This window comes from Aquarana catesbeiana, linkage group LG01 (genome assembly GCF_042186555.1).
Source record: "Aquarana catesbeiana isolate 2022-GZ linkage group LG01, ASM4218655v1, whole genome shotgun sequence".
Lineage (NCBI taxonomy): Eukaryota > Metazoa > Chordata > Amphibia > Anura > Ranidae > Aquarana > Aquarana catesbeiana.
In genome coordinates this window covers 319,283,477-319,301,449 of record NC_133324.1, presented here as the reverse complement: position 1 = coordinate 319,301,449, position 17,973 = coordinate 319,283,477, and the positions used below count along the sequence as shown (strand labels likewise).

At 41.1% G+C, this 17,973-nt stretch overlaps 1 protein-coding gene across 1 annotated transcript in view; it reads right to left on the bottom strand.

Annotated features, from left to right (window-relative positions):
• SART3 (spliceosome associated factor 3, U4/U6 recycling protein) overlaps positions 1-17,973 on the bottom strand; it is a 56,660-nt gene that overhangs the window by 516 nt on the left and 38,171 nt on the right. The window contains 9 exon segments of the mRNA XM_073630161.1: positions 1-58; positions 2,182-2,369; positions 2,755-2,907; positions 9,730-10,175; positions 10,968-11,136; positions 11,250-11,326; positions 11,417-11,529; positions 12,415-12,524; positions 15,197-15,255. The exon segment at positions 1-58 is cut by the window's left edge and continues 516 nt beyond it. Of these exon segments, the coding sequence (XP_073486262.1) occupies positions 1-58; positions 2,182-2,369; positions 2,755-2,907; positions 9,730-10,175; positions 10,968-11,136; positions 11,250-11,326; positions 11,417-11,529; positions 12,415-12,524; positions 15,197-15,255 (1,373 nt within the window).

Sequence of the window (17,973 nt, the reverse complement as noted above, 5' to 3'; positions counted from 1 at the left end):
ATTCTGACGGTGCAGGGAACGGGGTAAAAGGGTCACTTGGGTTCTTCCTTTTCCTCTTCTATGAACAAAAAAAAAAAAAGTTTACAATATTATGGGCTGCTTCTCGAACCCTCTTCAATGTTAAACCTGTTAGGAGGGAAATATGCTAGTTGCCTACCCATTATGCTGACCCTCTGACTTCAGCATCTTCCAAAAATGTGGCTTAGGAAAGTCCAGAGGAGAGGCCCTACCATGCACCTACCAGTCCTTAAATCCATCACCACGATACCCTTCGTACTTGGAAATACCTTCCAATGGTCTCCTTTAGAGGTATCTCTAATGGGAGGAGGCATGATTTTTCTAATATTTATAAAAAAGAAAAAGATACGGGGGATCCCAGGAAACTGCCATTAATACAAGCAAACAGCTAGTCAAATGGTTTCCAGTGAGAGTATCCCTTAGTATTGCACATGCTGAACATTTTGATAATGGCATACACTTAGCAACAGGGCTTTGTTGATCTTTGAGCTGGCACCTAACACACATCTTGGCTGCAAGCTCCATTAATTTGATTGGAGGACCTAGAAAAGCCAATAAAAAGACTCTCTATTGAAATGAGTAAAGTGCTCCATATACATGCGTGGGAGGGCACACTAGTTGGCTGAAAAGATTCTGAGAAGGAGGCATTGTGGCCCGAGAAAGGGCTTAAATTAGGAATTACCAAGATGACCAGCATAGGGAAGGGTTACTTTCTCAGTTATTGGAAAATGTTTAATAAAAAAAAAAACAAAATATTACAGCATATAAATTTGACATTTAGAAAAAATAAGGGGGGAGGGGTTTCTTGAAACGACTTATTATTAGACATGTGCACACTGAAATATTTTGTTTCGGAATTTAGTTTTCGTCCGAAAAATAAAATTTAGTTACTCCCGAAATTCGTTTTTAATTATTTCATTTTTCGTTAAAAATTGCATTGGTCCGAAAATCCAAATTAATTAAGGTCGAATCTGTCATTGAAGACTTATGGTGTCTGTCGAATGTTCAAAGAAGATTCGACGGAGCAGCTAAACTGTACGTTTACATTTCCGGTCGAATTTTCCACCTACAAGCTAGCTGTAGTAGAATTCTAATGTTGTATGACTAGTAATAATTATATTTATTAATTATTTTACTAGTCAACCAACATCAGAATTTTTCTATAGCCTATGGGCGGATGCATTTAACCGGAAATGTACGATTGTAGCGCCGTACAGTTTAGCTGCTCCGTCGAATCTTCTGAGAACTTTCGACAAGACACCATAAGCCAAAGATTCAACGTTTGTATGTTTTTCGTTGCTTTGTCGAATCTTCGTCGTTCATGTTGAATGGTCTACTCTACCCCAACAGTCAGCCAACTTTCACATTCGTTTGTCAATCTCCAAATGCAATGGCGGGCGCGGCATCCGATGTTGTGTCAGATATTGATATGGCATTATAATATAGAATCTATAATAATAAATCCCCCCCCACAACACGGGCAGCCTCTGAGGCGATATATCACAACACTAGCAACACTAGTATCACTATTAAGTTAACAACACTAAAACAATAGCAGCAGATTATTATGAAAAAGTTAAGTTGAACTGTAGCTTGCTTCACTATTGTTCTGCTGCTGTGCTTATGCTTAATTGCTAAATAATTCAGGTTCTCTGACAAACGGACCAGCTAAGATTGAGTGTCTTCTGAAATGATTCAGTGTGTGTGTCTCTCTCTGCTAGCAAATTGTAAGTGAAAGTAAGTTGGCTGTACGTGTGTACTTAGTTCTAGTTATTTTACTGCTCCTCCTCTTTGGTTACAATCAGCCAATAACATTCATCATCATCATCATTATTTTTATTTTACTTCCCCCACCCAATTCCAGCAGCGATCTTTTCTCTCCAAGTCGAATCTTTTCTCTCTATGTAGAATAATCTTGGACTAATAGAGCTAAGGTTAGGCACATTCGACCACAGATTGTTATTGTCAGCGTCATGTCGAATCTGATATCTATATTGAACTGTTGTCGCAATGAAAATAAAGCATTTGTTTATGTCAGATCTTTCGGTTTTCGTATTCTGAACTTTCGTTGTTGTTTGTTAAAACGATAACGAAAATACCTGAAATTCGGACGAAAATGCATTCGGACGAAAACGAATGCACATGTCTACTTATTATACTTACGCTCCATAGATTTGTCGTGGCATCATAGGCCTATTAGACTGTGCAGTTTCTAGGGCTTCTGAATGTTTTCTCATAGGAGGATTGCTAATTGCCACTTGAATTGTGTGGTCCTTAATCTTGGTACCATTCAGTTTTATCACAGCCTGTGAGGCCTGTGCCTCATTTTCATATTCAACATATGCAAGTCCCTTTAAATAGAAAAGTAAAAAAATTCAGCCTTAAAAGCTTTGCAAAACTGAAAGAAACTTGATGTACACGTAAAAAGAGTTAGAAGCTCCTTGTACACAAACAAAATACTTTAACAATTGTTTATCAATCTAAGCTTTCAAATAAAACAGCAACCATCTTGAAAGTGCACTTTGTTAAGTTTACCATATACATATAGAAGTTCAGTGTTACAACCAGCTTAAAATAAGATCCAACCTCCTGTACCCAATGCTCAAAACTTATCAAACAGAGACACTAATTTACATGTTTAAATTATTTAAAAAATGTAACCACTTTCTGCCTGAGATATATATATATATATATATATATATATATATATATATCTATCTATATACATTAGATTACCTTTGGCTTCCCCGAGCGATTGGTCACTAGCCGGATCTGTGTGATAGTGCCATGTTCTTTGAAAACTTCTTCTACTTCTTCCTTGGTGCAGGAAAATGGTATCCCAGAAACAAACAACTTGTGTTTCTCCAAAGTGGTACTATACTTGAACACCTGAGTAAGTGAAATATGTAGTTAATACCAGAATTATGGTGTGTGGAACGGAGTGTTTATATTCTGTTAAAGGCAGGATTTTCAACATACAGGCGCTTCCCTAGTTACAAACATCAGACTTACAAACGACTCCTACTTACAAACAGAGGGAGTCAACAGGAAGTGAGAGGAAATCTACCCCTAGGAAGGGGAATTCTCTCCTGTAAGAGTTATTTTGGGAAAAAGGGGTCTCCACTGGCGCTTTATCACCAAGGCTTGTTTCCACAACAACCCAAAATTTTCAAGATCCAATTGTCATTGGGACATGAAGTGAGGTGAAATCTTCTGAACAGGGAACAGGGGCACAGAAAGCAAAACAAACATTACAGGGGTGTTAGCCCTTCCCTAAGCTTAACGTTTTTTTGGATGGAACTACACTTAAAAAAATGTACCTGTTCCGACTTACAAACAGATTCAACTTAACAAACCTACAGACCCTAACTTGTTTGTAACCCAGGACTGCCTGTATACTGTATGTCTGCATTGGAAGATGACAGATGTGGATCTGCTAACATCTCAATTCAACAATAAGCTGGACAGATTTTTCTTCAGGGCACAGGATCGGATGGCACCTTGGTGGCGCCATGGAATCAATGTGCCCTGATATATATGCCTTACCTCCACTTTAGCCACTACCTCTTCTATTTCACAAAATCAAAAGCGAGGGCATTCCTGTTAGTACCACACTCTGGAAGGCCATTTCAGAGCGAAGAGACTAAGACCTTGTTTATCGGTCAGCCAATGCTCTGTGGCCTCTTCCAGATTAGCTTCTGAGATAGAGGCATTGTAGATTTTGCTAATTTCACGCTTAAAACTCATAAAACTACCTCCCACAAGATTCGGCAACATACGTGGAGTTTCTTCGGGTGTCTTTTCGGTGGGTTGTTTACTCTCTTTGCTTGGAAGAACAATGTTTCACCCTTAGCACCATCAGGGGTCATGTGTCTGCCTTGTCTTTTCCTCAACTTCTTGCTACCAGTTCAATAATTTGTACATTTATTGCACACCTGTTGCTCCCTTTATTCGTCCCATACGCCAACGCTGAGATTTACATAGTTAGGTTAAAAGAAGTCCATCTAGTTCGAGAGATTATATCTATCTATCTATATATACACACACACACACACACACACACACACACACAATCCCATAAACAAACCTATACCTACAGTTGAGGAAGGGGGAAACCCCCCCCCCACAAAGCATGATCCAATTTGCTTCAGCAGGGAAAAAAATTCCTTCCTGATCCCCCGAGAGGCAATCGGATTTTCCCTGGATCAACTTTACCTATAAAATGTTAGTACCCAGTTATATTATGTACATTTAGGAAATAATCCAGGCATTTTTAAAGCAATCTACTGAGCTGACTATAACCACTTCTGGGAGGGAGTATATTTCACATTTTCACAGCTCTTACTGTGAAGAAACCTTTCTGTATGTGAAGATAAAGTCTCTTTTTCTCTAGATGTAGTATGCCTCCTTGTCCTCTGTGATGACCTTAAAGTGAATAAGTCCACACCAAGTTCACCATATAGACCCCTTATGTATTTGTACATGTTGGTCATATCCCCCCTTAATCTCCTCATCTCAAAAGAGAATAAATTCAGTTCCTCTAATCTTTCCTCATAGCTGAGCTCTTCCATGCCTCTTATCATGTCGGTTGCCCTTCTCTGTACTTTCTCCAGTTCCCCAAAACTGAACTGCATATTCCAGATGAGGTCTTACTAATGATTTGTACGGGGGCAAAATGATATCTCTCTCTCTGGAGTCCATACCTCTCTTAATACAAGAAAGGACTTTGCTCGCTTTGGAAACTGTACCTTGGCATTGCATGTTATTATGCTTATGATCTACCAAAACCCCTAGATCCTTCTCCACCATTGATCCCACCAGTTGTACTCCCCCTAGTATGTATGATACATGCATATTCTTAGCCCCCAAGTGCATAACTTTACATTTATCAACATTAAACGTTATTTGCCACATAGATGCCCAATTAAATAGTGCACTGAGTTTGGCTTTTAAGTTAGAGACATCCTGTAAGGACGTTATTCCACTGCATAACTTGGTGTCATCTGCAAAGACTGAAATAGTACTTTTAACTACCGTATTTATCGGCGTATAAAACGCACCTTCAATTTAAAAAAGGGAAGTTTCAGGAAAAAACTTTTTAAATAAAGCACTTTGAAGCAAAATAATGGTCAGTGCCCATTAATGCAGCCCGATCTGAGCCCATCTGCAGCTTCAATGCAGCCCATCTCCCATCAATGCAGCTGCCTGATTAATGCCCATCTGTAACCTCACCATCTCTCATCAATGCAGTGCAGGAAATCACCGAGCCGTCGTCTCCTGTTTACTCGGCTCTCAGTCGGCAGTCACATACACAGTCCCGCCTCCGCCATTGGACCAGCTCCTGTGATAGACAGAACATAACACGCACCCATGATTTGCCCCCTATTTTCAGGGGGAAAAAGTGCGAGTTATATGCCGATAAATACGGTACTTGCTGACCAGCTGCCGCAGTTCAAATGCGGCAGGTTGGCACGGCTGCCCGAATCGCCGTCATTGTACGTCAGCCCCTTTAAGAAGCTATAGGGGGCACATGCACCCACAGCGTGACGCTGGAGCCAATGCGCACGGCCACCCGCAATCGCTCCACAGAGAGCCAGAACGGGGATCTGTGTATGGAAACAAACAGATCCCCGTTCTGACAGGGGAGTAGAGAGATATCTGCTGTTCCTAGTGATCAGGAACAGCGATCTTTCTCCTCCAGTCAGTACACTCCCCCCACATTTAGAAACACCTCCCTAGGGAACACTTAACCCCTTGATCGCCCCTAGTGTTAACCCTTTCCCTGCCGGTGACATTTATACAGTAATTTGTGGCTATTTAGGCTATGATCGCTGTATAAAATGTCACTGGTCCCAAAAAAGTGTCAAAAGTGTCCGATCTGCCCGCCAAAATGTTGCAGTTCCGCTAAAAATCGCAAATTACAGCCATTAAGTACTAGTAAAAAAAAAAAAATAATAATAATAAAAATGCCATAAATATATCCCCTATTTTTTTTTTTTTTTTAGACGCTATAACTTTTGCACAAACCAATCAATATACATTGCGATTTTTTTTTTTTACCATATATATGTAGACTATATATTGGCCTAAACTGATGAATTTTTTTGGGATAAAGTTAAAAAAAAAAAAAAAAAAAAAAAAAAATAGTTCCCCCCCAAAATTGTTGGTCTTTTGTTTATAGTGCAACAAATAAAAACCGCAGAGGTGATCAAATCCCACCAAAAGAAAGCTCTATTTGTGGGAAAAAAAGGGCATACATTTTGTTTGTGTACAACATCGCATGACCGCACAATTGTCAGTTAAAGCGACGTAGTGCCGTATCGCAAATAATGGCCTGGTCAGGAAGCGGATAACTCCTTCCGGTCTGCAAGTGGTTAATCCCAGACCCTATATAATTTATAAAGATATTAAAAACTGAACCTTGGGGTACACCACTGATAACCATAGACCATTCAGAGTAAGAATCATTAACCACTACTCTCTGAATTCTGTCTTTTAGCCAGTTTTCTATCCATTTACAAACTGATCTTTCCAAGCCTGTAGACTTTACCTTACACATTAGCCGTGTGTGGGGAACTGTGTACTTTGTCCACAGCCACCCCTCTGTACAAGGTTTTACTTACGTCTTCATAAAAAAAAAATCAGATTTGTTTGACAACTTCTGTCTTTCATGAATCCATGCTGTATGTTGCTTAAAATATTTTTTTCCAGCAGAAACTCATCTATGTGGTCTTTTATTAAACTTTTCAGTATCTTCCCGACTAAAAGTTAAGGTAACGGGTCTATAGTTACATGGTAAACACTTTGATCCCTTTTTAAATATAGGCACCAGATTGGCCCTACACCAATGCAGTGGTACTATTCCAGTCAATAACTAGTCCCTAAAAATTGGAAACAACGGCTTTGAAATATTTAAAGCTGTCTTGTCAGTGTTACAAAATTCTCCATTTGAACCTTTTTCGGACATTTCTGTAACATTATCCAACAAGGTGACTTTGCTTGTGGCCATCACTTTGGCTACTGAGGTCTCCCCAGCATTTTCTTTTAAGGAGCCCCATTTAATGCTATATAAAGACAAGGCTGTTTTGAGATCATGGACCTCCTTTTATATTGTGCTACCTTTGTGTACAGCACCAGTTAATACCCCAAATTAATTTTACTTGTTTGGATTACTTAAGGGCTGTCAGGATTTTTCTCTTGGCCACGGCGTCTTCCAGTTCCACAATTTCTCAGTGGATTTGACAGTTTAGTGGCCTGTGAGTTGTGAGATAAAGTGCCTCCTTTGCCTATAAAGACCTGCTCGGCTAGAGCAGCAAGTACCTCTTGGGCTTTTTTCATCAGGCCTCTGTGACTCAGATCTGTAAGGCTGCATCTGCCCCCTGATGCCATAGTTTCTTTTAAAAGGTTCTGCAAACTGCAGTTTAATACCTTTGTTTTTCCCTTGTTTTGTTTTTCTTTTAGGCTGGTCCACTTGTGTTGTTTGTGTATACCCACTGCTTGGACTGCTTTTGGACATCCCTATGTTGCTTAACACTATCAAGCAGTGCCCCTCAAGAGACAACAAAACAGGATTTTTACTAGGTACTTACTGTAAAATATTTTTAATAAGTCATTTAAAAGGCAAAGCTCCCTCCCCTTATTTGCCATCTCTCCTCTTTGGACTGCTTGCGCCTACTGGCAAGGTCTGCGTTGAGAATAATTATAGTTTTAAAAATGGGCACACTTTCCATTTTTCTTAACTCTAAGGAAAGGATTTTATGGTAAGTACAAAAATCCTATTTTTCTTGATTTTTCATTAAGAAATATAGCAGCAAAGGACTGGAGAAATATTCACAAACAGTGCCCATAAGGGGCGGAAAACATACACTAAAAATAACAGAAAATAAGTAAGCCCTATCCCAAAGTGGTGAATCACTTCCACACCTGCAAAACTTTTCAGGCAAAGTTGGCATTCACCATAATGTAGCCAAATCCACCTTTTAAATTCATTAAATGTAGAGTGGCCTTAGAATCATGTATAAATTTTCAACAGATCAAGTATACAGTGGGGACAGAAAGTATTCAGACCCCCTTACATTTTTCACTCTTTATTATATTGCAGCCATTTGCTAAAATCATTTAAGTTCATTTTTTTCCTCATTAAATGTACACACAGCACCCCATATTGACAGAAAAACACAGAATTGTTGACATTTTTGAAGATTTATTCAAAAAGAAAAACTGAAATATCACATGGTCCTAAGTATTCAGACCCTTTGCTTTGACACTCATATATTTAACTCAGGTGCTGTCCATTTCTTCTGATCATCCTTGAGATGGTTCTACACCTTTATTTGAGTTCAGCTGTGTTTGATTATACTGATTGGACTTTATTAGGAAAGCCACACACCTGTCTATATAAGACCTTACAGCTCACAGTGCATGTCAGAGCAAATGAAAATCATGAGGTCAAAGGAACTGCCTGAAGAGCTCAAAGACAGAATTGTGGCAAGGCACAGATCTGGCCAAGGTTACAAAAAGATTTCTGCTGCACTTAAGGTTCCTAAGAGCACAGTGGCCTCCATAATCCTTAAATTGAAGATGTTTGGGACGACCAGAAGCCTTCCTAGAGCTGGCCGTCCAGCTAAACTGAGCTATCGGGGGAGAAGAGCCTTGGTGAGAGAGGTAAAGAAGACCCCAAAGATCACTGTGGCTGAGCTTCAGAGATGCAGTCGGGAGATGGGAGAAATTTGTAGAAAGTCAACCATCACTGCAGCCCTCCACCAGTCAGGGCTTTATGGCAGAGTGGCCCGACGGACGCCTCTCCTCAGTGCAAGACACATGAAAGCCCGCATGGAGTTTGATAAAAAACACCTGAAGGACTCCAAGATGGTGAGAAATAAGATTCTCTGGTCTGATGAGACCAAGATAGAACTTTTTGGCTTTAATTCTAAGCGATATGTGTGGAGAAAACCAGGCAGTGCTCTCACCTGTCCAATACAGTCCCAACAGTGAAGCATGGTGGTGGCAGCATCATGCTGTGGGGGTGTTTTTCAGATGCAGGGACAGGACAACTGGTTGCAATCGAGGGAAAGATGAATGCGGCCAAGTACAGGCATATCCTGGACGAAAACCTTCTCCAGAGTGCTCAGGACCTCAGACTGGGCCGAAGGTTTACCTTCCAACCAGGCAATGACCCTAAGCACACAGCTAAAATAACGAAGGAGTGGCTTCACAACACCTCCGTGACTGTTCTTGAATGGCCCAGCCAGAGCCCTGACTTAAATCCAATTGAGCATCTCTGGAGAGACCTAAAAATGGCTGTCCACCAACATTTACCATCCAACCTGACAGAACTAGAGAGGATCTGCAAGGAGGAATGGATCCCCAAATCCAGGTGTGAAAAACTTGTTGCATCTTTCCCAAAAAGACTCATGGCTGTATTAGATCAAAAGGGTGCTTCTACTAAAAATACTGAGCAAAGGCTCTGAATACTTAGGTCCATGTGATATTTCAGTTTTTCTTTTTTAATAAATCTGCAAAAATGTCAACAATTCTGTGTTTTTCTGGCAATATGGGATGCTGTGTGTACATTAATGAGGAAAAAAATGAACTTAAATGATTTTAGCAAATGGCTGCAATATAACAAAGAGTGAAAAATTTAAGGGGGTCTGAATACTTTCCGTCCCCACTGTATGTCAAGTACAGATCGAGTACACATCGCTTACAAACCTTAAAGTCTGGCTTCTTGTTCTTGTCCACACACGGGGAGACAAACATCGGCCTTCCATTCAACTCCTGCCGATCCATTTTCAGTGCATCCAGAGCACTTTTTTCATCTGTAAACTCAACATAACAATATCCACGGAAGGTGCCTTTGTTGTTATAGATAACTCTGACGTCAGCGATCTCCCCACAACCAGAGAAGACATTCTTAAGCTGCTGTTCCGGATTAGACATATTAAAGGACAGATTGCTGACAAACACAGTTATATTGTTCTTGTTTGTATCATGCAGAATCTTTGTAGGCTCCTTTGTGGTAGAGGGCTTGTGCCTGGCTGGAGTTTGAGCCCTAGAGGTGGTACTCCGGCCAAACAGTCCAATTTCAGTCTCCATCTCATCGTTCTCATCGTCTTCCAGCTTATCTTCTCCTTTGTGTTTCTTGCTGGGCTGCTCTGCTGCAAAGTACAAACGCAAAATATGTCCACACATGATTTACTAAATCAAGGAAATTCACCACCATACTGTTGATCACGTTTTTATTGTTCAGTTCAAACAATACTTCAAAATAGTGTAGCTTTCTGCATTTTTAATGTAAAGTCAAGTTATTTGCTTGCTGAGATCTATCTCAAACTCCTATTAGAGTTCTAGAGGATTCCAGGTTGAGAACCTTACTCTGCCACCAGCTATGATGGACAGGCTTATTAACCATTAGTAAAGGTTGTAAAAAAAAAAAAAAAAAAAAAAAAAAGCAGCCAACTCAGAGCACACCAGAATTTAGGGGATCAGAAGAGTTTAATGTCTGTTCTCAGATAATTACTGGGCAGTGAAAAATAGCTTGGTTGTATTGGCTATGCCCTTAGCCAAATGGCAGTGATAGTTTTAGGGGATTTGTACAAATCCATCAGGAGAAAGCTACCTTTTCCACAAACCAAAATGCATTAAGTTAAGCTTGTTAACGGGAAACCAATGCATCTATACTGTGTAAAACCATGGTTAACATGATTATATTTTCGGGCACGATGATGGCAACATGATTTTTGACTTAAAAAATAGATATAAATCCTCCTTGAAAGAAAATTATAATATACTGTATAATCGACTAGTAGGTCTGTAATTTGGTAATGTAAGAGTGAATAATTATAACAGCAGAAGCTGATCGCATAGTAATAATTGTGTGTCAGTAACTAGATGGCGCTTATTCAAGAAAAAGTGACTACTTATCCAGGAACTACAAGGATAAAACTCACCGGCCTCCTCCCCCCATTCTTCATCCTCTTCATCCTCCTCTTCTGCTTTGCGTTTATCTCCTGGTTTTGCCTTTTTCACCTTCTTTGCTTTTTTCTCCGCTCGTGACTTTTTCCTATGTTCTGCTTTCTCCTCTTCTTGCCTGGCTAGTATTGCTTCCTTCTCGGCAGCCTGTGGAGTAATAGAAAGGAGACCTCATTTAGTTAAAATTGAAAAAAAAAATCATTGGTACACTACAGTAAATGATAAAGTAAACATAGCGCCATCTTCCAGAACGACTTGACCTTTGCACGCTGCTCACTGACGCGTGAAAGTCTCATTTCCGTTTTCTGAACAGCTGTATCCCAGTCCTCCAATGTCCCTGCAATGGTGGATAAAAACAAACTTTGATGTTTGAAAATAAATAAGCATAACATCTTTATTGCTTGTTTGCCACAGAAACACAACCCACCTTCTATTCTCTCCAGAGTAAGAAGAACCTCACACACATGTTCAGGGTAATCTGAAGTGCACATGACCGCCCTATGCAAGGCTTTCCTGCAGTGCTGAATATCTCCATGAGCTCTGTAAAAACAGCTAGTTTATAAAGAATTCCAATATGCAATGTGTCTAGATGCTACAGATCTACAGCTTGCACGTGCAGGAACAAGAAGGGATTTTTTAAAAATAAGTAAAATCTGATAGAAGTGATGATACCTGATAATTACGACTACTATGACAGTTTTATCTTCTAAATGCAAAGAAAAATACAACCTTTTTGAATAACCATCCTTTAGGCCTACCCCCAACAGCCTCCTCCCCCAAAGTTTTATACTTACCTGTTTATGCTCCTGCAAGATCCATATTGCATGGCCCTCAGTGACAGCACTGCACAGGCACTGCAAAATCTCCAATCGATCTTTGCATGCACAGAAAAATCCCATTAATTTCTAAAAAGAGACCATCGTTGGAGGTACTGGGACCCATGACAGTTTGCCTTTCTTCAGGAACTAACATTATTTTCTTTGCGCGTGTGCTGTAGTAGTAGGGGACCAGAGTTTCAAACAGCAGCTGTGCAGCAATGGGGAACAGGCAAGTTAAAAAAAATAAAAAAAACACACACACACACACACACACAACTGAGCTTAATCTAAATGGTAGTTATACAAAAGTATAGTTGCTTAAAGCGGACCTCCCCCCTCCTTTGTTTACAGGTTTTTTTTTTCTCTGGTCCTTTCCCCCTTGTCCTGCAGCCATTCTCGCCTAAGCAAGAATGATAAGTTCCTGCTCCTGCAGCCTCCTGGGATCTCAACCTAACATAACCCAGGAGGCTTCAGGAGTAGGGCAGATTCTGGCCTGAGGGTGGAGCTTGAGTGTGTCATTAAATATCAAACCAGGTATCTCCAAGAAAAGGAACTAATCCACTAACAAAAAAAAAACGCTAATCATTTGCAGATCATTCATGCTTACCTTTCTAGGTTGTAGTACTCCAACCACATATTGGCAAATTTTGAATTTCCTTTGGTCATGATATTATCCCACAGCTCTCTGGCTTTTTGCATGTTGTTGCAGTGTCCAGCCTTAATAGAGTAGCAGAGAGAAAAACTGTTCTAAATATAGAATTTAAAAACCAGAAAGACTAAGTCTTAACTTAAAGCAGAGTTCCACCCAAAAGTGGAACTCTCGCTTAAATGCTTCCTCCCCCCCTCCAGCGCCACATTTGGCACCTTTCAGGGGAGAGGGGGGGAATGGGGGGGCGTTTTTGACAGTTCCCCCCTTCCCCATTTTCGAAACCAGGCTGTGGCCCGATCTCATGGTAGTTTGGCCCCTCTCCTCCTTCCTCCGCCCGGGCTAATTACAAAGCGCAGCACGCTTTGCGCATGCGCAGTAGGGAACTCATTGTGAAGCTGAAAGGCTTCACTACCAGGTTCCCTTACTAGGAATGGCGGTGGCAGCTGCCGGGATTCGATCTGAAGATAGGCTGGGGTGCCAACATAGCATGCTCCCTGGACAGGTAAGTGCCCTAATATCAACAGTCAGCTGCTACAGTATTTGTAAGCTTAGCTGTTTTACTCAAAAATTTGTCTTATAAAAGCATGTATTCCATGAAAATGTAAAATTATGTACTTTAAGGCCTTGTTCACACCATGTGCAGAGAGATCAGTTTTTCTGCACACGTTCTGCAATGGGCACAGAAAAAAACAAAAACACACAATTGCTCTCTGTGCCCCGTTCACACCGCAACACTGGTATCACGTGCAATTTTTTTTTTTCACAGAAATCTGCAACGTGTAAGTAATTTCTGCATGGAAAGAAAACAGACGTGACATCAACACTATGGTGTGAACGGCACATAACCGACGTGTATGAAAATGGATGTCAACGTACATAAAAACTCACTGAAATGCACATGAAATCTGATGTGAAACTGATGTAAACTCACGTCTCTGTAAGTGAAATCTGCATGGTTTACTGATCAGTTTTTATGCGCGTATGGTGTAAACAAGCCCTAAATGGTAACTAATCGCTTGGGATCAAATTTTTTTTTTTAATGTCTAATCGCAAGTAAGATCAGACAGGCTGGTTTTACCCAAGTTGAACTGGCAGAGATTCGAACCATCTATGACCGGCCTTACTTGTGTATGTAAATTTCAGCTTGAGATCTAAGCTCTGTAAACAAAGCTTTCTAACCACTTCCATACCGGGCCTATTCTGGCACTCCTCTCCTACATGTAAAAATCATCATTTTTTTGCTACAAAATTACTCAGAACCCCCAGACATTATATATTTTTTTTTTAGCAGACACCCTAGGAAATTAAAATCGTTGCAACTTGTTATCTCACACAGTATTTGCGCAACAATTTTTCAAACGCTTTTTTTTGGAAAAAACACAGTTTCATGATTTAAAATATAACAAAACAGTAAAGTTAGCCCAATTTTTTTGTATAATGTGAAAGATGATGTTACGCTGAGTAAATAGATACCCAACATGTCATGTTTTAAAAGTGCACACACACTCATGGAATGAGGCCAAACTTTGGTACTTAAAAATCTCCTTAGGCAACGCTTTAAAATTTTTTTACAGGTTACATGTTTATGCCCCGTACACACGGTCGAACTATGTTCGGACACTCCGACAACAAAATCCTAGGATTTTTTTCCGAAGGATATTGGCTCAAACTTGTCTTGCATACACACGGTCACACAAAGTTGTCGGAAAATCCGATCGTTCTAAACGCGGTGACGTAAAACACGTACGTCAGGACTATAAACGGGGCAGTGGCCAATAGCTTTCATCTCTTTATTTATTCTGAGCATGCGTGGCACTTTGTCCGTCGGATTTGTGTACACACGATCGGAATTATCGAAAATGGATTTTGTTATCGGAAAATTTTATATCCTGCTCTCAAATTTTGTGTGTCGGAAAATACGATGGAAAATGTGTGATGGAGCCTACACACGGTCAGAATTTCCGACAACAAGGTCCTATCACACATTTTCCGTCGGAAAATCCGACGGTGTGTACGGGGCATTAGAGTTACAGAAGAGGTCTAGTGCTAGAATTATTGCTCGCGCTCTAACGCACGCGGCGATACCTAACGTATGGTTTGAACAGCGTTTATACATGTGGGTGGGACTTACATGTGCTTTTGCTTCTGAGTGCGAGCTACCGGGGACATGGGCATTTTGAATTAATTTTTTTTTATTTTATTTTTTTTTTAGACTTTTTAAAATTTTATTTTGATCACTTTTATTCCCGTTACAAGGAATGTAAAAATCCCTTGTAATAGGAATCATTCGTAACAGGTCCTCTTTATGGAGATATGCGGGGTCAATAAGACCCCACACATCTCTCCTCCAGGCTGGAAAACATGAGACTGGGAAAAAAATCCACGATCTCATGCTTACCAGCCGCGATCGTGGCTTTGTTTACATCCGCGGCCCGGACAGGACGTCATAACGTTGTACCGGGCCTCCGACGGTCATAGAGAGGACTGGTGACCATCTCTATGACCGTCGGAGGCCCGATGTCCCCTCCCGTCGCCTGTAAGAATGATCCAGCGGCGGAACCGCCGCTATGATCGTTCTTATGGTGCACAGAATTGCCGGCTAAAAACAAGGATATCTGAATGATGCCTGTAGCTGCAGGCATCATTCAGGTTAAGACTTCCTGTGTCTCTCAAAGGATGAGAAAAGGACAACTGTAGAAAAAAAAAAAGTTTTGATTAACAAAATTAGATACATGCTTACCTCAACCCTGGCCCAGTTTTGCATTATGCTGCAAGTTGGATCTCCACTTTCACCAAATCCTGAGAGAGAGTAAGAAATGTCATTTAAGCACTGTAAACTCAGATCTCCATCATATATAATTATGCATAGCTCTTATTACTACTGCTACACATTGCATGAAATTTTACCACATTACAAGAACATAAACAGGACACACTGATTTCACTAAGTGACAATATAGTAGCAGGTCAATTAAACTGAGTGCAGTGCTAAAACACACCCTATACCTACTATTGCAAAAGAGTCTCACCCCCACAGCCACCTTCCTCCGGCAATAGCCACAAACCACTCAGTCTAATCTCGATCTTCCTGCTTCCAAACCCCTCCTTCTCTGGAACACCTGTGCTGTCTGTAACAAGCTCACCTCTGTCCATGACCTTCTTGTCTCAATTCCCTTAACCGTCTTGCAATTACAGAAACCTGGCATCAAGTGTCTCACTCTGCCTCTCCCCCTGCCCTCTCCCATGGAGGCCTCGCTCACCCAGACCCAGTGGTCGAAAAGGAGGTGGAATTGAATTGCTTCTATCCCCCACCTTTCAAGTCCTTCTACCCCTCCCTCTCTATCCTTCTCTTCTTTTTAGATGCACTGTATTCATCTGTTTTCTCCAATTTCTCTATGGATTGCAGTGATCTATCGGCCTCCTGGACCAGTGTGTCACTTCCTTGATGACTTCTCTGCCTGGCTACCCTATTTTCTTCATCACTTTCACAGTATCCTTGTACATCATAGTACATCATGGGACACAGAGCCTAAAGTAATTACTTAATGGGTTATAAGCCACCTTCAGGTGTTGACACTGGTAAACCCAATCAAAGGAAGTTTACTTCCCTATATAACCCCTCCGCCTTCCAGGAGTTTTTGTAGCAAAGCAATATATTTGTATCCCAAAAGAGGGACGGGACCTCTGTGTCCCTTGATGTACTCCAAGAAAAAGATTTTACAGGTAAGCTGTAATAAAAATCCTATTTTCTTTATCGTACATCATGGGACACAGAGCCTAAGGTAATTACTTAATGGGATGTCCCATAGCAATGCCACATGAGGGGTTGGAGAAAACAACCCGCAGGGTACCCCCAGACCTGAGGACTTATACTGCTGCTTGCAGCACACTTCGCCCGAAGGCAATATTTTCATACCTCCTTACATCCACCTGATAACATTTTGTGAATGTATGCACTGAAGACCAAGTTGCGGCCTTACAGATCTGAGCCATGGAGGCTTGAAGACGCACTGCCCAAGAAGCCCAAATCGACCTGGTAGAATGCGCCTTAACTTGAAACGGGGGAATCTTGCCCCTTAAATCATACGTTTGAATTATTACTTGCCGAATCCACTTAGCGACAGTGGATTTTGACGCTGCCTGTGGTTTCTTAGGACCCTCCGGCAGAATAAAGACATCAGTCTTACGAATCTGAGCAGTTTTCTTTAAATAGATTTTCACTGCTCTCACCACATCAAGGCAATGTAGTGACTTTTCTTCCCTGGAACATAGTTTTTGGAATAAACGATGGCAGGACAATATCTTGGTTCAGGTAAAAACCTGAAATTACTTTTGGCAAAAAGCCTGGACGAGGGCGTAACACCACTCTGTCCTCATGAAAAAACCAAATTCTTGGTATTGCTGAGGATAGAGCAACCAAAAATATCAACTTCCCTGTCAGAAGGACTAGGGGAATCTGTTGTATTCGTTCAAATGGCTGTTTTTGTAACACAGACAAAACTAAGTTTAAGTCCCAAGGGTTCAAGGGAGGTTTGACGGGCAGATTAAGCAGCGTCACCCCTTGTATAAAGCCTCGGACTAAGAATGAGTAGCAAGTTGTCTTTGAAATAAGACCGATAAAGCTGAGATTTGGCCTTTAATAGTACTTAAGGCCAATTTTATTTCTACCCCTAATTGTAGAAAGGCGAGAATTCTGCCTATGATATATCTCCGAGGGTGCCAACCCTTAGATTCACACCAGGAAACATAAGCCCTCCAGACCCTATAATATATAGCTCTGGAAGCTGACTTCCTAGCATTAATCAGGGTAGAGATAACTGACGCGGAAAGCCCAAGTTTCTTTAGAATGTGGGTTTCAATAGCCAAGCCGTTAAATTTCCACTGCCATCTTTACGATTTCTGCATACCATGACCTTCTGGGCCATGCTGGTGCCACCAGAATTATCGGTTTTATTTCCAGCTTAATCCTGCAAAGAAGTTGAGGCAGCAACTGAATGGGGGGGGGGGGAATGCATAGATCAGTGAAAACTGATCCCATGGGGTCACTAACGCATCCGTTCCGCATGCGAATGGATCGCTTGTTCTGGCCACAAAGTTGACCAACTTCGTGTTGAACCTGGATGCTAGCAGATCCGCGTCCGGAGTCCCCCATTTTTGACTAACAGCCCCGAAATATGTCGGGGTGAAGAGACCATTCCCCTGGGAATAACTGCTGGCGACTTAAGTAGTCTGCCTGCCAATTCTCTACTCCCGTAATGAAGATTGCAGAAAGGCACGGAACATTTCTTTCTGCCCAAGTTAAAATATGGTTCACCTCTCTGTGCTGAGATACTTTTGGTGCCCCCTTGGTGATCGATATACAGCTGTGGCATTGTCGCATTGAATCCTGACAGGACAATCCTGTAACCTGAAAGTCCAGGCCTTTAGAGCCAGACGTACTGCCCGAATCTCTAGGATATTGATGGGCAAGATTCTTTCGGTTCTTGACCACTGTCCTTGGACAGTTGTCTTTTCTAG